General features: G+C 41.9%; 1 protein-coding gene across 1 annotated transcript; it reads left to right on the forward strand.

Moving 5' to 3' along the window:
* Positions 1-233: 233 nt before the first annotated feature.
* On the forward strand, positions 234-23,346 carry LOC137281730 (carbonic anhydrase 2-like). Its single transcript, XM_067813311.1, has 8 exons — positions 234-498; positions 9,093-9,122; positions 10,933-11,106; positions 15,193-15,341; positions 16,422-16,514; positions 19,291-19,354; positions 20,328-20,485; positions 22,438-23,346. Exons 1-8 carry the CDS (start codon positions 384-386, stop codon positions 22,642-22,644), a joined length of 990 nt encoding a protein of 329 aa, XP_067669412.1. The 5' UTR covers positions 234-383; the 3' UTR covers positions 22,645-23,346.
* The last annotated feature ends 82 nt before the right edge of the window (positions 23,347-23,428 follow it).

The raw sequence follows: 23,428 nt of genomic DNA on the forward strand, positions 1-23,428 counted from the left end.
GCACACGTTAAATTACTGACCCACTCACTATAAACGCGTGAATTAACACTTAAATGCTATACCACAACATACGACCATACGATAGTATAAAGAGTAATCATTACTAATGTAATATCGTATTCGTGCAAATCAAAGTGTTTTTATCTAGGGAATATCGACACGCGATAGATGTTGACACAACAATGACGAGAAATGTACACCGCTGTGCACAGCACGGTTTGTCAGTTTCAAGCAATGAGTGGCGTTGCCACGCCCCCTTATAAGTTCGCCAATGGCCCGCGTGGGTAAGGTTTTCTGACAGAAGACCAGGGTGACATGTATCTATTGACTTATCACTACTACGGAGCTTATGGAGATGGTTAGAGATACCTGTGTCACTTTCTATGGAATATTTTGAAAGAACCAAGCGAGGAGACGACAATCTAAAGATGTTCTCATATGTGCTGGCATCAGGTCTTGTGCTTTGTAATCTCGTTGTTCCAGGGCGCTCTGGAGGCGGTAAGTTCAACCCCATGTAGTACACGATATACATACGATTGAACTAATTTATTGTGATGTTTAATTACCAATGTATTGTGAAAATATATAGTTTAAGAAAGAGAATATGAGAAGTAAAAGGGAGAGTGAGAAGAGAATGAGTGTGAGAATGGGTGAAAATGGGGAATGTGAGCGAGGAAGAATGAGAAAGTTAGAACTGTATTCAAAGGACGCGTGAGAGTGGGAGAAAGAAATAGAGAGAATGAGGAGAATGATTGTGAGAATAGGTGAGAACGACAGAATGTGAGAGTGAGAAGGAGAAAGTGATATTGTGTGGAATGGATGAGAGGGAATGTGATAAAACGAGAGAGAACAAGCCAGAGAATGAAAAAGCGACGAATGAGAGTGCGAATAGGGGAGAGTGTAAATGTGAGAGTGAAAGAGTGGAAGAATGAAAAACGTGACATGTGTCGAATGGATGAGAGTGGATGTGAGAGCTTGCGTGACCTCCCAAATAATGTGACATACTCCTTCAACAACAAGCCACAATATGCAGCGAGAGTAGGTAAACACTGTAAAGTATTGCAATTAGGGAGTAATTTAGCCAGAGCCTAGCACTGTCTCTCTGTGTACTTCCGTCAATTACGGAAATTTTAAACAGCGATTTATGTGATTCAGTGTTGAACTGTTTTCGCTACTTTAATACAGGACAAATGTGGACGGAAACTAGTCATACATTCATACATCGGAAACCAGAAACCAAAGATATGGCTGCAAATAAACGTTTAGTCTGTTATACCGTACATTTTTAGAAACTTACATAAGCAATTTAGGAATGAGTATTGTTTCACGACGCAAGCACTTTCACGGGAACGCAACATAACGGCAATGCGAAACATCTCGCATTTTCGAATTTTCTTGCTAAATGTGACGCTTTTAGCTTGTTTTGGTGAGTTCGAAAAGCAAAAAATGTACTTTCCAGGATTCCATAGATAACAGACTTTAGGTATCTCCGTGTCTTCAAATTATGTAGATCTAGAAATGTTTCTAGTAGGGGAGATTGAACTGAATGTGTCCTACTTTAAATGTGACCACCTGACTGGGAATTACGGAGAGACGGTCATCACATGGAGCTATTGACCCGATGCCTGGACTGAAGCTATTTGTTCAGGATTACATTGCGATACCACGGGACGTTCCGTGGACCAATGGGCACTTTGCGAAGGCCCGTAGCGATTTAACGAATCTCGGAACGTTTCGAAATGTAACCACAATTACGTGTTTGAATGACTGGCGCGTTGCATTACTGACTAGATACGTTGTGTGTGGGTGAGTGAGTGAATTTAGTTTTACGCCGCTTTTAGCAATATTTCAGCAATATCACGGCGGGGGACACCGGAAAATGGACTTCACACATTGTACCCATGTGGGGAATCGAACGCGGGTTTTCGGTGTGATGAGCGAACGCTTTAACCACTAGGCTACCCCACCGCCCCGTTGTATGTCTGTTGTAGACCATGCGAGTAGTTTGTCTCCCGGAACCTAAGGCGCTCGTCACGCTGAAGAAGCACATTCGATTCCCCAGTTGAAGGCAATATGTGAAGCCAATTTCTCGTGTCTACCGCCGTGATATAGCTGGCTTATTGCCTAATGATCCCAGAACGTAATTGCTAAATTGAATAGGATTCCTACTCAAGTCTATAAAGATCTGGCAGGTTTAGAGTGTCCTAGTTTTATGAAATCGAAGATTGCCCTTGGTCTATTTGGATTTTGTTTGTGTGTGAAGGTTGTTCCCACTTTTAGCAGTATTCCAGCAATATCACAGCTGGGAACACGTTGGGTATCCTGAAGTAAAGGTTTATCCTTCTGATACCAAATGTGTCTACCATACGTGTTGTAAGACCCGGTAAAGAGGATAAAGCGTTTAGTTTGTATCGGGTGTCATCATCGATTGCATGGCCCGATGCTCAGCATGTCAACGACTGCTTTGTCCAGACTGTGTACACGAAGCATAAACATGGCGGGAATATTGTCCAATAGTTAAAGTGCCCACCCGTCACGCGGAACACCCGGGTTCGATTCCCCACATGGGTACAGTGTATGAAGTCCATTTCTGGTGTCATGATATTGCTATAATATTGACGAAATATTGCTAAAAGCGGTATGTAATTACACTCACTCACTCACTCACTCACTCACTCACTCACTGTAATCTGTTTTTTTTTTCCGTCATCAAATGTAATAACACAGTCGGTTCCAAATGAAACATCCCCGCAGTCCCAGTGCATCTGCAATCAATATTTTGTGTTATTAATTGACTTTGTCACGATTTTTGAGAGGATTTGTAGGTTGTGGAACTGAAAGCCTAATCAATTCTGGTCTACACTCACGATCTGTAGGAGTTCTTGAACTGATTAAGTGAATTACATACAAACCTGAACGCTAGTTATACTTGCATTTCCCATTTATGGGTAAATGATTGAGTGAGCTGATGACCGGTTGCGTGAATGGCTGACTGGTTGAGTGAATGAGTAAGTAAGTGGTTGAACCAGCTGTAACCACTAGGCCACTACCACTGTAACCACTAGGCCACTACCACTGTAACCACTAGGCCACTACCACTGTGACCACTAGGCCACTACCACTGTGACCACTAGACAACTACCATTGTAACCACTAGGCCACTACCGCTGTAACCACTAGGCCACTACCGCTGTAACCACTAGGCCGCTACCAAAGTAACCACTATATTAAATATTAACTCACTCACTCACTAGTAAAGTTCACTGAAGACGTCAGAAATGAAGCCTCATTGATGAGGTCATGTCAAAATGTTCTTAATGATATATACTACGTTGAATATGACGGCGGTTAAAGGATTCGTTCCCACACAGAACATCGGGTTCGATTTCAAACATGGAAACAATAGGTGAAACCATTCACTTTGTCTAACCCGATCCTAACATTTATGGAGTAGTTTAAACAAGGAGTAAGATAATATTCCCTGAAATGAGCAGTTACCTACGGTTTTATAACTTAAAGGGACCAACAGTTTTAGTTCATAGATTGTTGCAAGTATCACTACTAAAATATACCTCAAATATAATGAACCCAAACAACGACCGGGTATATCCGTCTCTTCGTTATAATACCCGTGAAGCTCCGGGATAGGCCTTCAGCAACCCATGCTTGCCATAAAAGGCGACTGTGCTTGTCGTAAGAGGCGACTAACGGGATCGGGTGGTCAGGCTCGCTGCCTTGGTTGACACATGTCATCGGTTCCCAGTTGTGCTGATCGATGCTCATGTTGTTGATCACTGGATTGTCTGGTCCAGACTCCATTATTTACAGACCGCCGCTGTATAGCTGGAACATTGTTGAGTGCAGCGTAAAACTAAATTCACTCACTCACTCTTCGTTATAAAAGTTTTCGTTATAAAATTAATTTATTGTGATAAAATATCTAGTTATAAAGGTCCAGGCTTTCAAGTGTGTCATTTCTTAACAACCTTAAAAGTCCTTAAAACAACCTTAAATGCAGTTTCTGCATTAGCTGGAGTCGTTCAGCACAGAATTAGTAGCTGGGGTGATTACAGCTGACTACACCAAAGTTTCGGGTTCGATTTCTTATTCAATTTGTATTTATGGAATGATAAAAGTGCATGAATGAATATGATTTTACGTCGGTTTTAGCAACATCACGGCGAGGGACGCCAGAACCCATGTACACATGTTGGAAATCGAACACGGGTCTTCGGCGTGCAAGCGAACGCTTTACCCACATGGCTTCTCCTGCGCCTTGATGATAAAAGAGTCCAGGTTTATATGAAAGTGCCTGATTTCATGGGGATTTCGTGGATATATGCGACATATGGGGTTAATTCTCAGCTGGTGTGTTCTCATATTGGCTTGTGTTCCAATATAGACTGAATGTGAAGACCCTGGTCATGTGACTGTCATGCCAATTTGGTAAATAATTACTCCTTGTTAACGCAAATGAGCTCCCCGTGCTCGTGATCCAACATACACGTGTGTCAGTATTCTTTTGTGTGTCTGTGGATCTGGGTATCTGTCTCTTGTGTGTCAGAATGTCGGCTCTATTGGTTAGGTTATTTTTGTTTGTAAACAAGTAATTACAGACTTATTATTTATTTCTCACATTGTGGGTTCCTATTTGTTTGTGTACGTCAGATTCAATTATTGGAGACGCTACTGGGGCCAGGTGTTGAATTGGAGAGGAACAGTTGTATTGAATTCGCACCTCCTGACGCATGTATTGCTGCGTTAGTTATCAACAGGGAATGTCGTTAGTGGTATTTCTGGACGAGATTCCGAGTGTCCGTCTGTTGTTTCCCATGGCGAGGTTCTTTGTGGAGAGAAACGTATTTCTTGATTCAGTGAGTTTGTCGTTCAAATAATGACTTTAATGACGCTCCATTCCTGTCGTACCCAGGGCATTACGAAATGCAGAATGAAAGGTCAGAATTGTCGTCGTGTCGAGGTAGCAATGTAGACGCGGGGACGATTGTGCGTGCGTGCGTGCGCGCGTGCGCGCATGCGTGTGTGTGCTCGTGTGTGTGTTCATGTGTATATGTGTTTGAGTGTTTTTTGTGACCATGTGTAATGTCTTTGCATGGACACCTGGCTATGTATGTGTGTGCGTTTGATGTTTTGTGCCCGCCCTTTTTTATTTTAATGTTACTGCTTCTTGTTAAAAAAGTGGTTCTTTAAAAAATATGGAGGGAGTTGGGGAGAGGTTCTGAATGGATAACTTCCCGGTTGAGTGACCGACCGAGTCGTGAAGTGATTGAGTGGTTGAGTGAGTGAGTGGTTGAGTGAGTGAGTGCCTCTTTATAATGATGCTTAGCCACGAGGTATCGTTGAATGATATAAATGTCCAACCTATCGGCGATGCGGAACTACTTTTCAGAGAAGTTTTTTTCAGATTCAGATAAGTGTCATTAGATCCTTCTCTCATGACATTAATACCTTCATATAGGTACGTCTTCTGTATTACTACAGTTTGCAAGAACTTTTGAATAACTACATGCATCAATTCATGTCATCGGGTAAGTTTCTGGTAATTTTGACTTCTTGTGTTTCTACATGTGAAATATCATCATAGGTTCCACATCATGATCGTTGCTGAGGTGATCGAAAGTTCCACAACGTGATCGTAGCGCTGATATGACCATAAGTTACGCAATACCATCGTAGTGCTGAAGTATTCGGAAATTCCACAACGCGATCGCAGTGCGGAGGTGATCGTAAGCTTGACGTGATCGTAGAACTGATATGATAATAAGTTCCACAACGTGATCGTAACGTTCAGGTGATCACAAGTTCCGCAACTCGATCGTAGCGCTGACATGATCGTAAGTTCCACATGATGACCGTAGCTCCACAACGATCGAAAGTTCCATAACGTGATCGTGGCGATGATGTGATCGTAAGTTCCTTCTCACAATCGTAGGTGAGATAATCGAAAGCTCCACAACGCGATCGTAGCGCTGAGGTGATCGTAAGTTTAACATAGAGTTACAACCGCTTTGGCCAAGGGCCCCGTTCCTCAAAGCGATCGTAACAATAGGAAGATCGCATACTTACAACAGACGTAGCGCTACGGTCGCTTTGAGGAATGAGACCCTGGACTACATATCCTGTTAAGAAGAGAAAGAGTTGACGTTAAACGCTGACGACCTTTCTCGTATGGCCATCTGTAATATTATATGTTTCTCTTCGGCCATCCAAACAAGGAAGAGAACAGGATGGCTGTTTTGTACTAATTTGTCACTAATTTAATCACTTGGAAATAACCATTGTCAGTTTCCTTCAGATAAATTCAGGCCTTGTGGCAGATAGGAAAGAAAGAAACGAACGTAGATGGCCTGACACAAAGAAACACAAGCTATGTACAGAAACACTTATCGGTGTATTCAATACGACCGACGTACAAGAATGGGGAATTGGAGACAGATATATTTCCTGGTCACGTGACGCTAACACGTTCGGCGATATCCTTAGCTTCCTCGGACAAGCGTACTTGAACTTTGCTGTTGTATGTCAACATAGATCGAATTACCTGGATCCACCTGTATGTCTGGACATTTGAGACTGGCCTCGAGCTACCTGTGTCACTGATATCGTTACCGGTTAGTCCACACTGTCCATATGCCAGACTACCTGAATGGAGATTTAAGGGGTGAGGTGTGGGTTCGGGGTCTTGGTGGAGTGGGAGGGTTGCAGTAGTTGCGGGTGCCATTCATAAATATCGTAAGGGTTAATCAGCAATCATCTACATCTGTACTAACCAAAAGAAGTTAAAGATCATCAGAGTCTACTGTATTACAGACATTTCTCATGTCATGGAAGGCATTGTTTTCTTAACGTCTTTTGAGTAGTATAGATTGGTAAACTATTGAACGAAACCGACAAATTCCTTTCCATAATCTCGATAATAAAATTGTAGTGAAATGAAAAAAAATGCAATGGTTATGTGAATGCAACCAGTGATCAGAAAAAAAACTTCTCTACCTTGTTACCTGTGAAGATCCGGGTTATAATTGATCTTCAGTAACACATGTTTGTCGTAAGAGGCGACTAACGGGATCGGGTGGGCAGGCTTGGTTGATCTGGTTGACATATGCCATCGTATCTCATTTGCGTAGTGCGATGTTCATGATGTTGATCCCTGGACTTGTGTGGTCCAGACTTGATTATTCACAGACTCGTAATATAGCTGGAATATTGCATAGGCGGGGTTAAACAACAATCGGCCAATCAATCAACGGTACTTTGTGTTAAAAATCACGAAATATATATCGTGTAAGTAGCCGAATGCAATGGATGAGTGGATGGTACAGCAATGCTTGAAGTGTGCGTTGACCTCGTAACATCTGGTGAGGTGAAATAACGTTTGACCTAGTACCTGAGAATCTATCGCTCGTATCATGACATTCGACACAGTCCTTGTTGGACCCATTAATGCCGAGAGCCAGGCAAGGAACAACGTGTCACATATTTTTACGTCTTTTGGTATGACAGGACCGGGTGTCGAACCTGTGACTTTCCGCCTTAAACACTTCACCACGGAGACGGCCCGAAACAATTGGGATATTGTGTGAAAGCAATCGCTTGCTGGAGATTTCATCAGAGTGCACACTAGCACACAAAGCTGCAATACGATATCTAAATAGCACACTTATGAACGCTCCGGTCTGCTTTAAGACGTGTATGTTGTTAGTATCTGGTTACTGAACTGCAAACCCCTATTGGGATTAGTTGAACCTAATCCGATTGTTTGATAAAACCACAATACAAATACAGATCATAATATAATTGTATCATCATATGGTATAAATAATATAATTGCTGCTTGAAAAATGTAAAATGTGTTTTATGCTTTTATTCCCGCCCCACGTGTTTATAAGATATTAGATGATATTAGATGATATATGATATCATAATGGACCATTATGGTTCGTAGCCTGTCAGTATATACTAGAAATAAACGATATTTATTTTCTAAGATATACAGCGCTTATATGAAGGGAACAAAACCACTTTCATTGTCAGAACAAACCCCATTGTACAATTCTGACGGCATGTCATGAGCATGTGTGAATTACAATCAAAAAGTGATTAATAATATTTTGTGGATATGGTTGCATTAAGTGAGAATAAAAATCGTTGTTGGGATTGTTATCGTCTGTAGTAACACACACACACACACACAGTCACAAACACTCACGTGCACACATGCACACACAGAAACAAGCACTCACACGCACAGAAACAGAAGCGCAGGCACAGACACATATATGCACACGCTCATACAGACATAGACAGACACGCACGCACACACACACACACACACACACACACACACACTCACAGGCCCACACACACGCACACAATTAGTGTGTAGGAACATATTTGACCAAACTAAACCTCATTCGACCTGCCTTCAACCTTAAAACCATCAGAAAGATACAAAAGTCCTTACAACAAATCCAAGCTGCATGTTTCAAGTGTTATTCCAGAAAAACTGATTGTGTAAACAACAACAACAACAAAAAAAATAAATAAAAATCAAACCAAAATAAAAACAAGAAGCAAAAAACAAACAAATAAATAAAACCCCTAAAAGAACAGGTAAACACCGGACACGTGATTCAGAAAAGACAAGATCAGAAACCTGAGATGGTTGCTTTGGTAGTCCTTAACAGAGGTCGGGAGATTTATAGTGAATGTGGATACTTTATGGTCTTAACATGTATCCATGTGTCTGGCGGGTTGTCGGTGATGTTTGCAAGGGGTGAGGGTGAGGGTGAGGGATTCCTCTGTGTGTGTGATAAGGGATGGAACGCAATCTAGCTGCTGACGGGGGTCATATATATTTCTGTGTTTTTCATAGTGTGTGTGTGATTAACAGAAATTGCTATTCATAATTCCAAGGCATATAGATACAGTTTTGATGTATGTGCATTACGTTTGATAGAAAAACCAATGCGACACGGTAACTGCAGTTGATTGAACACTAAGTTTTCCAGACTGGTGATATCTGACGTAATTTCACTTACTCACTCACTGATTCATGTTTGTTTCATTGATAGGTAACGACTGGAGCTATGAAGGACAGTTAGGTGAGTAATTTATGAAAATATTTTTCTCAAAAGCATGTGTGCGCACTGGGATAGCTCAGTGGTTAAAGCTTTCGCTCATCAGAACGAAGGCCGAGTTCGATTCTCCCAGTGGATATAGTGTGTGAAGCTGATAAAGCTTGAACATTACTAAAAACCTATACACACTCCCTTATACACTGCACTGTGACACTGTCTTGGTGATACCAGCACTATCTAGGTGACGGTGGTCTTACCAAATGGGGGCAATGCTATCATACGCAGTGAAACCCATTTGTGGTGTCCCCTGCCGTGATATTGTTGTACTATTGCTAAAAGCGGCGTAACATCATACTCACCCAATCACTACATAGTGAAATCTGTAAAACTATGCCTCTGACTTATCCAGACTACAGTCGAAACCGGGCAACATTTACTGGCCAAAAGTTACAACGAAGTTTTTTTCAACCATATGCTCATTTCTGGTGTATTTATATCCTGTTATGATATCCGGTAAATTCCGGTGAGGCAGTACATTTTCAGTTCAAATTGGAGAAACAATATTTCCGCTTCTAAAATTATAATGTGCATATATATTATGTGTAGTATATACAGTATATATTGTACTATATAAGGCGTCATTAATGAAGGGTAAAGCTAGTGGTAACACTGTTGTATATATTTTGTAAAGTCTTCTTTTTTTGTTTGCATTATATACAACTTAATGTTTTACAAACTTTCTTAACAGCATGGAAATACACATCATGTCTGCGAAGTGTCATTATTGCACGTCCTATACATTCTGTTTCAAATGGCACATTTTTTATTCAGATTGCCAACATGGAAATGCACCTGCCAGTTAATGTCACTGATTTGCACGTGCAAGTCGCACTATCAATGGACAGTGGAGGAAAATACATATGCATTGATTATTTTTCCCTGTGGTTCACTGTTCAGTAAGCTGTTTGAAATCGCAGTTTAAAATGTTGAAAGGGGTCAGGTTGTAGGACTTTCGGACTCTTTAACCCGCTTTAATTAGAGTCGAACCCGCTTTAATTAGAGTGAGGGTGCTATTGGTAGACTGTGACGGAGTTTTCAAAACAATGGGTCCACGGACTATGCACGTCGACCAGGTCGCCCCAGAGCCACAACAATCTGAGATGATAGCCACATGATTAACATTAGGTATCATAGCAGGTTCCTTAACACAGCAGATCTTCAGACAGAACAGTTCAATGTTAACAATGTAATGATATCCAGGAGCACCGTTCGTCGACGTTTAAAGGCAGCGGGACTGTAGGCGACCAACAGTTCTCAAACAGCAGGGTGTAGAGCGGACGGAATGGTCAGTATGCTTGCCAGACCTCAACCTACTTGAGCATGTCCCCGATCACCTCGGTTCACAAGTACTCCGCAGAGTTCTAGTAGAGGAATGGAACGTGATTCCGCATTCTCTCATTATGAACGCGATAAAGAGCATGAGAACAAGGTGCACCTGTGTCTTGGACACGGAGGGTACACACGACTTTGAATGATCGAATGCTTCGTGCTTTATGTTTCCTTTTTGGGGTTGGCCAATACAACTAATGTTTACTTGTGCTGTTTTAATTTTTTGTTAGTATGTAACGATGTGTTGCGTTTTTCAGATCAGTACGTTAAACATTATGATGACACTCTTAGTTCCACTATTTCTGAGTAACTTTTCTTTACATTATTTGACCCTTTATTAATGACGCCTATATAGAACTATTACATGAATCTAACTAATGTTTTTTTTATCTCCCGCTTTGGTGGGGTTTCCGTATTAACAGGATGTACTGTGTGCGTGTTGCAGGCCCCGCCCACTGGTCTGTGGACTATCCGGAGTGTGGCGGATTCAGTCAGTCGCCAGTGGACGTGGACACGTCATTGGTCATGCTTGACCCCTCGCTGACCCCGTTCAACTTGACACAGCTCAGCAACACCGCAAATGTCAACATGTTGCTGGAAAATGTTCAGGGGCATACTGGTGAGTGAGTGAGTGTGTGAGTGAGTGGACGAATTTGTGGGTAAGTGTTTGAGTGATTTATAAACTCATTTCGCAATCATTGCCACGTTCCCAGTCGCAGGTGCGTGCCACACGAGACGATCAAAGAGGATTGCAATGTGTAGCCTAGTCAATGCGATCGTATCTCGACAGTGGGCATGCTATCGGCCACTCGTTTATCGGGCCCGTACCAATACCTCTTACGTGTATTGCAATGGGTGAAAACGCAAAAAGTATAAATTATTCACCCGGTATATAACAAAAGGATGTGTCAGTGTTGCCGTTTTGGGGACAATCCCCAGTCGTCTTGTGGTTGCAGTGGTTATGTTGAAAATACACCATAAGTGAATTTCTTTGGGGTGCAGCAAAGTCCACATTTCGTAAGCCGCCATGCGTACTAAACCCATCCAAAGTGTAGCCAACACCGGAACAAGTGTAGGTGTTGTTTTCGTGAAGAAATTAGTAATTAGTAATTAGATCTGTACGAGTAGATTATACAACAGTATCTTGTCCTCTGTATCTGAATTAACAGATCAATAATTAATTAATTTAATATATCATTAATTTCATTAGTATTGACCTATTTGGTGATACAATGGATGTAATCGGTTCATTGTCACAACAATTAAATCTCTAGCATAGCTGGGTAGCCTAGTGGTTAAAGTGTTTGCTCGTCACGCCAAAGGCTTTGGTTCGATTTCCACATGGGTAAAAAGTATGAAGTCCATAAACGGTGTCCCCCTAAGAAATATTGCTGGAATATAAAAGGCGGCATAAAACTAAATTCACTCACTCTTATGTAAGGGCATGATTTGTTACGGATGACAAATTCTCTTTCCTGTTACAAGAGACAGATTCCTGTACCGTTGTCTCTTTCGCAATGTTGGCCGACAACATTATAATGACCTGTACGGAAACTTCTCACAGTGAAAGAACTATACCATGTCAACAATAAAACATATTTTGCCCTTAATGCTAAGTCTCGGCTTTTAAAATGCCAGTCGAAAAGTCGAAATCTCCACCGTATAACTAAAATGCAAGACGTTTTCTCAGGGTGCTCACTTCACATCGGCACAAACCCCAATATTTTGTTTAGTGGCTATTGTGGATGCCCTAATTTAAACTGAAGTCCCTATTAAAAAGAAAGTCAATCGATGAAGAGTGACCTGATAACATTTGCTAAACGCCGAACTGTTGCTAACGCTGGACTGTTGCTAACGCTGGACTGTTGCTAACGCTGGACTGTTGCTAACGCTGAACTGTTGCTAACGCTGGACTAGTATATACTTCGCATGAAAGGTCTTAGACTATATTTAATTTAAACACTCAATATATATAGTGATATATATTACGGTTATATCGAAAATTGTTTTCTCCTCTAACCTGGGAACCAACTGCAAACTTTGTGCAGCTGAATTGCACAAGGATCATGCATCAAAGTTCCAAAAGAATGTGCAAGTATCCCGCAAGTTTTGGGTTGTAAAGTGTTGCTACGAATTCACCAATTTTAACCGATTTCAACAGTTATTAAAACTCATGACAATAGTCGTTTCAATGTTTCGAATTTGATTTACAATACGCCTGTTCATATGTAAACAGTGCCTTTAAACAGTATGGAATAATTACAAAATTGAGTTTTAGAAGAGTCGCCTGAAGTACGTAGTTACACTTACACTAGTGAGCCAAACCTTTTGATGGGAAGTATATATTTGCTAACACTAAACTGTTGGCGTTATATTTAGCCGTGGTTAGAAATGAACAGAACCATGCTGTGGTACCCATGTAGAGCGAAGTTAAATGTAGATTTACAGAGCTAAATGTAGCATTTGTAAGACAGTTGGGTTCCAAGTGTACCTGGGTTAAATCTACCGATGCCAGCTGGGCAATGGAAATGGCGCCTAAATCACCTGACATATTTCTTGGTGAACTCACATTCGCACTTTGCATTGTCTACTTCAAGAAATTAACTTGTTATTGGTGTAGAATACTGTTGTAGGGCTTTTAGAGGTCAGTGACCGATTGACACACTCATATATACATACGGCAGGCCACGGTGTGTAGGAGATTTGTTGGAAACGCTGCATAACCGGACACAGCTTTATGAGAAAGGGGACTGCACACTCTTGATAGGAGGGAGTGCACCCTTCATTTTCACTCACTTCCAATGGTCTTTTAATAAACTTTCATGACAAACGAAAAAGGATACTTCTGGATCCGCCTGTGTTTACAATATTTGCTGTACTGTTATGGTCATAAATGCCGGGGAAAAAGGAACGGGTTGTTCTACCATTCTACCACAACGGTGGGAACACGTATTTAACTACTCTTTGTGATGGGAGAACTAACTACTACTACTACTACTACTACTACTACTACTACTACTACTACTACTACTACTACTACTACTACTACTACTACTACTACTACTACTACCACCACCACTACTAGCAGTACCCGACCTTTCATTACCATTTCGTAATGACGTTATACGATGACGAGATGTCGCTAGGGCTGTTACGTATGTCACGTGACCTTCAAGTCACGCGCTAAGCAGAACAAAAACGCTTACCAAGAGTTTCACATACGCATGTTTATATGAAAGACGGACAAATGACGACTCCCTCAAAATATTGCTATGTGGAGGACTCAAAGGACTACAAAGGTGTCACCAACCAAAGGCACTGCTTGAATGTCGTCACTGACCTCGCTCCTCTTGTCTTGCATCTGTAACGGGTACGGTTGCTGATGTTGCAAACTAACGCTTGTCTGTTAGTCCATCTTAACACTGTCTTCGATCAGCTTCGACGGGAGGCATTCAGCTGGATTATCACTTTCCAAATGTTCCGAAATTCTTTCCCCTCGACATATTTTTAGCAACCCTTTGCGTTGTCCTTTGAGGTGATCCTAAAGATGACGTATTTTGTGACCGCAGGCTGTTCTAAGCTTTTACCATTGCGGAGACACTGAGAGTTGTTTTTACAGATTGTATTTGTATACATGATTTAACCAGTGTACCCACCGCTGACCTTAAAGGTCATCGATTTATGTCGCTTTGGGTTCTCGGTCTTGTTGACAGAGCGCCTACCTATAAAGTTGAAGGTCTGTGATTCAAAAATTGTTAGGGCAGTGGGGCAGCCTAGTGGTTAAAGCGTTCGTCTAAGACCCGGTTCAATTCCCCACATGGGCATAATGTGTGAGAGTCATTTTTGGTTTCCCCGCTATGATATTGCTGGAATATTGTTAAAAGCGGACTAAAATCATACTCATTCACTCACTCAAAAAACGTTAAAAAGACTTGTTGTTGCCGCGTCTAGGTGTTGTTTGCTGCATGACGCCGCACTCGCTTGTTTGTTTGTGTGTTTGGGCTGAATGTCGACTGTCTGTACATAATCATATATGGACCAGCAATGCGGATGTCATTAGCATTCATCTCTGCAGTTTTCTACGTAGTTATGCTTAATAGCGATAAGACTTGTGTTTTCATGTGTTGTTTAATGTCACTCTCAGCAACATTCCAGCTATATGACGGCGCTCTGTAAATAATGCAGTACAAGACAATCTAGTGATCAACAGCATGAGCATCAACCCAGGGAATTGGGATATGATGACGAGTCAACCAGGTCAGTCAGCCTGACACACCTGACCCCGTTAATCGTCTCTTGCGACAAGCATGAGTTGATGAAGACCATTTCTAACCCGGATCTATTCGGATCTGCCGCTGAACAATAATGACGGACGAGAAGATCAATCAATTACACCTGTTCAGTTTATGCCATATTGCCGTGTGGTGGGATAGTCTATAGGTTAAAGAGTTCGCCTCTCTAGCCGAAAACCGTGCACAGCGAGTGAAGCCTGTTTCCACTGTCACTCCCGGGATATGGCTGAAGTCTTGCTAACACTTGCTTAAAACTAAGCTCAAGCTATGTGAGCATTATCGCTGATGACATCATATCATAAAATGCATTCGGACAGTGAAAACGGCTCATTTTCTCCAGCCGTGATATTGCTGGAATGTTGCTAAAAGCGCAGCAACACTAAACTCACTCACTCACTCACTTGTTAATTCAGTGGAGGTCCATCTGAGCGGGGACGAGATAACGGTGAATGGGGGAGGTTTGGACACGGCCTATGGGGTGCAACAGTTTCACTTCCACTGGGGAGCTAAAGATGAAAGGGGCTCTGAACATACTGTCAATGGCAGACACTTTCCTATGGAGGTAAGTACACGTGTATGGCGCGGCTGGTATCCTGCCCACAAATAGTGACTGAATATGGTCGTACGCAGCTTTTGACTACATTCAAGCAACATCGTGGCGGGGGACACCAGCAGTGCTGGTTATCCATGTGGGAAATCGAACCTGTCCTTCCACAAGTAAAGAAACTGTTCCATCGTCGCACCCACACCACAAAGCTTTCTTCAGCGAGCGGGCGAGTGAGTGAGTGAGTGGCTGAATTAATAAATTGTGTATTGTGACAGTAATTTATGTATAGAACCACGGGCCAGTCATCAATGATACGGCCCTTCAAACCGTTCACAACATACAACCGAACATGAATATGCAGTTGGAATCTTTGAAGTTGCTCTTGATGAAAATTCAGATTGATATGAACTGTTAATAGTTGCTTCTGCCAAAACGAAAATATATAGGATATACTGAACAAACAAACAAACGCAAGTCACTTTTTTGTCACATTACCATGAACGTTCCATAAACCATCCTCGATATCTCCAGGGTATACGTTCTGACAAGTCTCCACGATACCCTGGACGCATCCACGGCTCAGCCCGATAAATTTATTAACTCCCTTGGCTGGCTTTTTATTCAATCAGGTGTCTACGCTGGGAAGTTGAGCGAACCAATCACAACTCGCTTTCGCTTTTCAAATTATCAAACCGATTAAACTTGGCAAAGCAAACCATGCAGAGGTTCTCTGAAAGAGGTAGAAGGAGTTTTTGCACATACACATGTATTTTCTTAAAAGTTTCGGACCTAAAAATATGTCTGTATGATTTCCCCAAAATCTGCATCGCACTGCGAGCAAACTTTCGCGACCGCTACCTTTCTTGACACTGGCAAGCTCGGTTATAACGACGGCCGAGCTGATTGGCTATTGTGAGAATGCGAAGCCAGCAAAGGGAGGTAATAAAATTATCGGGCCGACCCGTAGATGCGTCCAGGGTATAGTGGAGACGCATACCTTGGAGATATCGAGGATGTCCATAAACACGAACGCTTACTTTTATGAACTTCTCTAAGCGTTTCTTTTGCTGGTCAGTATATTTTGTTATGTTACAGATGCACGTTGTGATGTACTCAAAGAACTACACCACCTTCAACAGTGCCCTGACCAAACGACGTGGGTTATCTGTCCTTGGTTTCTTTTTCAGGGTAAGAAATTTTGATTGTTTGTTTGTTTGTTGTTAACTAGCGTCCAAATTAAACGCCACCAAATATTTTCTGGTCTTAAACAAGACTAAATTTGGTAGCACTAAGTGTTTTATTTACAAAGATCAGTCATTCAGCAACAGTATTTAATAGATAAGAAGAAGAAAAAACTACGCAGTTCGTGATCTAAGATCACATGAATGACATTGGGGTGCATTATCCAGTATTCGATCACCAATGCACAATCGATTGGGAGCTTTTACAACTTTCTGGGCTGCACATATTGTTAAATGCCTGGTGTGGCCACCTCTAGCACTGATGCAGGCCCGAATCCGACGTAGACCTGAGTATCTGAATCTTCTGACGTCTTGATTAGGGATACGACGCCAATCCTGTAGCAGAGCAGCCGTCAAAGCGTTCCTTGTCAATGGTTTTGGCGTTACCGAATACGACGTCCCAGTTATTCCAAAGGTGCTCATTTGGGGACAGATCTTTAAGAGCTGGAACTTGGTTTCGTCACCAAAGTTCACTCTTCGCCAGTTTCTCTGCTGCAGTGTGGCACAGTCCTGGTTCATCTCAGTCTGGCACGTCGGTGTTGGCACGTCAACGTCATGCCCTTGAAAGATCGACCGCACAGAGACTATGAATTCAGATCGTCTGGTCACACTTTCTTTTCTGATTGGATGTCAAACAAACTCGAGGTCTTTCATCAAACACCGAGGGCTTCTGCAAATGATAATACCCTGAAAAAATACTGTTACCGTTATTATAGCTAAAATGGATGGAAGTTTTAATGAAATAAGAATAAAATCAACGACGTCGGTTTTAAAGCAATAATTGTCACAACAAACGACGGGGTCACTGACACACATTGAACATAGACATCACAAACAACTCTAGTTACAATGAAATCCAATTTCTTGTTTCATAAAAGGTTGGTATTTACAAATAAATTTTAAGTTTAAACCTTAGTAATATTTTATGGAGAGGTGTAGGCAGCATGACCTGAACTATGACGTCACAGACTGTCACTGTATGATGAGGTCGTAAAATCATACACAATGCATCTGGCTCACTGCCTACACGTGTGTGGTGTTTTTTGCGCTCATTCAGAGCAGTTCTGTAAACAACAATATTGATATAACATCAATTCCGTATCAGATTGCAAAAATTGTTCTAGCTGCAGAGCCTCGTTTAGAAATTTCCTGGTTTGCGTTTGTCAGACCTCGATGTACGAGAGAGCGCGTTGTACAACGCGGTTGCAGGGATTATGAGAGTAGTTTTGCAATATACAAGTGCATAGGTGTATCAAATGCTACTGATTAATATTTACTAGTATGTATCCAGTTAAATGAATTAGCCTAAACATTCTGCACTGGTTATTGCACAAAGGTGCACACTAGGACGGAATCCAGTAAACAGAAAACGAGACTGTTGTGTGATCAATGTTTTGACTTGACATAATGACACAGTTGCATATGACGAATATGAGTCAGAAATATCGTCAGTAATGAACCCAAGTTCAAACGAACCGTAAGTGAGTGAACATCTGAGCTACTTATGGCGTCACCCAACAGCGGGCTTGATAATGGTCCGTAGTCAAGCATTTTGAGGGCATGGTCAAGGTACAGTGGCATTTCAATGATAATTCTATCTATTTTAGCTATAAAAAGAGGTAAGAGAATAAACCTGGTTAGCCTTAATGCCCTGATTTGATACGGGCAACTTTGTGCCTAGTTTCCGTTTTATTCGTGTCAATTCGTTTTTTGCACAAAATACGAAATGCAAGTGCAAATGTTCACTGGGAATACACATGTTGCTTTCGAGATATGTGTTTTTAGCTATTTTCAAACAGGCTGACAATTAATTTGACAATTTAGTGTCGTTTTATTTTGGTGGCGTTTCCTTTGACCGCTAGTTTATATCACTTCATTAATAGTAATATTCATATTATAAGGCGGTCATTTCCAGGCACATTGCCTGTTCACGGCGCTACCTACATTACTGATCCCGGTCACAGGACACTGTTGCACTTTTTAACTCCCCAGGGATCATACTCCATGCTGCCTGTTTGCCGCAATGGATTAAACACTCACATGGCCAGCTCATCCTGACGGGTACCTATTTTGCAGTTAGGGGAAGTGAGACATTTTGGATCCAAGCATCTCTTGCAAAGATGCTACGCAAATGTGCCTCCACTGGGATCTAACCGGGGCCTTGAGTGTGATAGGCAGACGCCTTATCACTGTACTACTGCGTCCAGTAACACGACGATTGCCTGAAAATACAATCGAGTGACTGAGATCATGAGCATCTATCTAGGAAATTGGAAAAGCGATGACGTGAGTGAGCGAGCCTGACCACCCGATCCCTTTAGTAAATTCCTTCACACAAACATGGCCTGCTGAAGGCCAATTCCAACACGTATGTTTATGAATAATGAACCTATTAATAGAACGTTTGACATATAATATATTACTATGTGAGTAAAATTTGTTTTCTGATACATTTGCTAGCTAACAGAAATGGACTTCACACCTTGATACCCACGTGGGAATCGAACCCAAGCCTTCGGCGTGACGAGCGAACGTTTTAATTACTTTTCTGTCTCACCGACCCGATCAATCATGAACTTGTGGGTGAAACAGCTACACAAGACTGTCAAAATCGTGTTTATCTGTTGAATCGAACCACTTCTCTGGGGAGGCAACTTAACGCTGTACCAGCTTGGCTACTCTCCTCCACCTTTATGGTGAAATCACTTTTAATTTTGTTACAGGTGGGCAAAACCAACACAAACTACAATCAACTCTTGAATTATTTCGATAAAATTGAACACAGTGGTAAGTAATTACTTGTCTCTCTCACTGTAGATGTCAGGTAATAATCACCCTATCCCCACTCTACTCATGGACAGTCTTACCTGCCCACAGCATCAAGTAAATATACTGGACAAAAGTAGTCAGGGGTATTGGTAAAGTTTGAAATTATGAATGATTATGTATTTTGTCCAGTATAGTATACTCAGGAACACGAATAAGGGAACACCTGAAGGTTCAAGTGTACCATTATTCTTTTTACAGAATTTCACCCACAGTGCGATGCAAAACTTGTGAAGAAACCAAGGCTTAGATTTTCGAAGCTCTCTTAGCGTTAAGATAGTCGTAAGTACCATACATTAAGAATTTTCGACTGTCGTAGCACTAAGAGAGCTTCGAAAATCTAGGCCCTAGATGCTTATTCTCGAAACGTTTGTAGATCTACGAATACTTAACTTTAATCCTAACCAATGCGTTAAGAATGGGCCAACGAAGACCGTAGACCTACGAACGTTTCGAGAATAGCTAGCCCAGCATATAAAGTGCTCAGTTGTGCCCCCAGTCCCCAGTCAGTTCTTGCCATGGGGGAGAGGGTGGGGTTTGGGGAAGGACTCCACAAATATTACTCTCCCTCACACAAAGACACATAGACACACACACACACACAAAGACACACACACCACATACACACCACACCCCCACACACCTTTTGTACATTCGGCGACATTCAGATGAATAAAATATACATGGCAAAATTTAGAAGCATTCATCAAATTGTTGGCTTCTGGACAAATTCCACAAATGAACGATAACACTCGCCGTTGACAGAAAAGGAGTTATATGGCTGAAACTCCTTTTACTAGGCTGAAGTCTCCTTGTGTGGTGATACATTTGCCTTTAATGGTTGGCAGAACAACATTTTGCTAACGTCTAGAAATAGAACTGTAACCCTACTAAACTGTGATTAATGAACGAATCACCGTGGCATTTATTCCAGAGGACACATATTCTATACCGACCTTCCCTATCATGTCACTACTACCAGAGAACAGGCAGGGGTTCTATCGTTACGAAGGCAGCTTGACCACTCCGCCCTGCTCGGAGACGGTGCTGTGGACGTTGTTCACGGAGACAATCGAGGTATCCGAGGAGCAGGTAGGTTGCTGTGACTGAGAGTAATTTAATTCATATTTGTTAAACTTTTCAAAGAAATGATAAATACTCATCAGATAAAATACCTTTAAATGAATCTTTATTCATGATTAACATTAGTTCATGTGACTAAATGTACTCAAGTTAAATCGTTAATAATAGCGCAATGTTTTTAAAAAGATTAAAACATATACTACCGACAGAAAATAAGGGAACCAAGAAATTGAATGTAGATGACTTTGACTGTGACAGGGTCCGTTATCGTGGCGTATCTCCCAAACGCAAAATCCAATGACAATGGAATTGCGCATAATGCATGCCCAGCACGTGCTACACGTGCATACAGAAGTTAACTCCTGTAAGTGTACTGGAGAAGTCGCAATCACTAATGCAATAGAGATTGACACTTACTGACAGAAATGCCTCCGAGGCAGTATCTCGGTGAAGCAACAAAATGGAGAATTGTGGGGATAATAGAGGAGGGACATCATTATGTGAAGTTGCCCGGTAGATGGGTAAATCAAAAAGTGTAATTTCACGCCTGTGGGATAAGTACCGTCAAAAGGGTGGGGTTGCAACGAGACCTGGGTGTGGTAGACCAAAATCAGGTAGGTTTAAATCGGCCCCTGCCATCAATAGAGAATTCCGCACACTCACTGGAAGACGCATTTCAACCTCAACCGTTAAAAACCGACTCTATCAAGCTCGTCTGAAAGCAAGACGGCCTTTTAAGGGTGTCACCCTTTCAGCTCACCATAAGCGCCAAAGATTGGCATGGGCTAGGCAGCATCAGGGACGGGCTATGCGCCACTGGCGTTACACCATGTTCTCTGATGAGTCAAGGTTTTGCCTACGATTCACAGATGGCAGAAAACGTTGTTGGCGTCGGAGCGGGGAGCGATATGCCAGAGCAGAAATTCTTGACCATGATCGATATGGAGGTGTTAGTGTCATGGTGTGGGGTGGGATTACACATGACAGACGGTCAGATTTGGTCATCATTAACGGAGCCATGACTGGTCAGCGATACGTTGACCAAATATTGCGCCCTGTTCTGGCTCCATTGGCTAGAGTTATCGGCCGAATTTTTGTATTCCAAGATGATAATGCCAGACCACATCGGGCCCGAATTGTCTCCGCTTATTTCCGACAAGAAGGTATCCAGACATTGGACTGGCCCCCTAAGTCCCCAGACCTGTCCCCAAATGAACATCTCTGGGACGTTCTTGGTCAACGGGTGTAAGCCAGGGACCCAGGACCCGCCAACCTGGCCCAGCTTGGTGCAGCTCTCCAAGAGGAATGGCGGGCAATGCCACGGGCAACCATCCGGAAATTGATTAACAGCATGCCATCAAGGTGCCGTGAATGTGTTGCCCAACATGGTGGACACACCAGATATTGAACTTGACGCCTAAAATTGATTTAGTGGATATTTAAAGCAGTTTCAAATTCGCTATTATTTCATTAGTTCCCTTATTTCTTGTCGGTAGTATACATCGAAGTACGCTGTAAATTCACGTAAGGTGACCCTCACGTTTAGTTCAAGTTTACAGAAGGGAGTATTGACACATGGGAAATGTTTACATATCCAAAAGGCTAGATATGTGGGGGCTTTGTATATTGACCTGATCTGAGTGAGTGAGTGAGAGAGTGAGAGAATGAGTGAGTGAGTCCGTAAGAGAGTGTGTAAATGAGTAAGTGTGTTTGTTAGTACAGTGAGTCAGTAAATGAGTGAGTCAGTGAGTGATGTTCAGGCAGATCCCAGCTGGCACAACTCCAAGCAGCCATTCGTCACCACTCGCCTTTTCCCGTTAGCTCCAAGAAGACTATTCGACTTGTGGTTGGTCCCGAATGTGTTTTTATGCCCAAAATATTAACACCATTACAACATGTTAACTATTGGACACCGGGAAAGAGGACTTATTTGAAATAACTCTCATCGTTTTGGATTTCAGCTAGAAAAATTCCGTCATATAAAACGTACACATTTAGGAGAGCGAGACCAGTACGCGACGGATGTGTTCCGACCGCTCCAGCCTCGCAACAGCCGGGTCGTGACGACAAACGACGTCAACGCCATCTACAATAACGCCAACCGGATATCGTCTGATTGGATCTATCTGCTGCTTCTGATTGTCGGAATAATTAGCATCAGTGTGTGATGATATTTTATATGTAGAACACTTTTTGCAAACTCCACATTAGGAACAATGTGACAGAAATAAATCATGTGAAAGGGGAAATGATTAATACTATCCATGTTAAGTGTAACGAATTTTGAAACCAAATCAGCAGGAAGCTAGTGTTGCTCTAAGTGGAATGGAAGTGACGTTCAATCACTGTGAGATAATTATGTACCGGGGTATATAGCGTTATCTTACCTCACACATGAATGTCGTTTTCGGATTCGTACCCAGCATTTAAGCTGGTAACACTTTCTGGTATCCGCTGGAAATGCCGAGCTGTGGGAATTCGTTTGATACTTCATGTACAATAGTGTTTAGGCTATTGCCTAACTTTGGTACTCCTTATTGTGATCCAATATCCGTGTTTCAAACAGTTCACAATTAACATTGAGTTGTTCGGTAAGATAAATACGTTGTTCACTGGCCCCTTTGGGCTATAAGAATTACCTTAGATTGCACAGGAACCCATGTCCCAACGTGACCAGCGAACACCTTATAATGTACATATTAATGAGAATCTTGGTAAATCTTACTGTTACCAATTTCATGTGTTGCTTTTACTGTTTGGTCTATATACATAAGTAATATATTCTGTATGAATTATTATATCTTACCCCACGGTGATTGTTCAGATAGAGTTGAAAGAGCCTTGAAATGTATTTACACGCTGATAACGAACTGAGTCTTGTGTTTTACAGGTATTCGGCGATCCTGTTTACTGTCGATCAAGGAAGTGTAAACGTAATTTTGCTTAATACCT

This window comes from Haliotis asinina, chromosome 1, assembly GCF_037392515.1.
Source record: "Haliotis asinina isolate JCU_RB_2024 chromosome 1, JCU_Hal_asi_v2, whole genome shotgun sequence".
Taxonomy (NCBI): Eukaryota; Metazoa; Mollusca; class Gastropoda; order Lepetellida; family Haliotidae; genus Haliotis; species Haliotis asinina.

Coding starts and splice junctions, on each gene's coding strand:
- LOC137281730 (XM_067813311.1), top strand. CDS start 384: ATGGAATATTTTGAAAGAACCAAGCGAGGAGACGACAATCTAAAGATG. Junction 9,123..10,932: donor GAGCTATGAAGGACAGTTAG/GTGAGTAATTTA, acceptor TGCGTGTTGCAG/GCCCCGCCCACTGGTCTGTG. Junction 11,107..15,192: donor AAATGTTCAGGGGCATACTG/GTGAGTGAGTGA, acceptor TTGTTAATTCAG/TGGAGGTCCATCTGAGCGGG.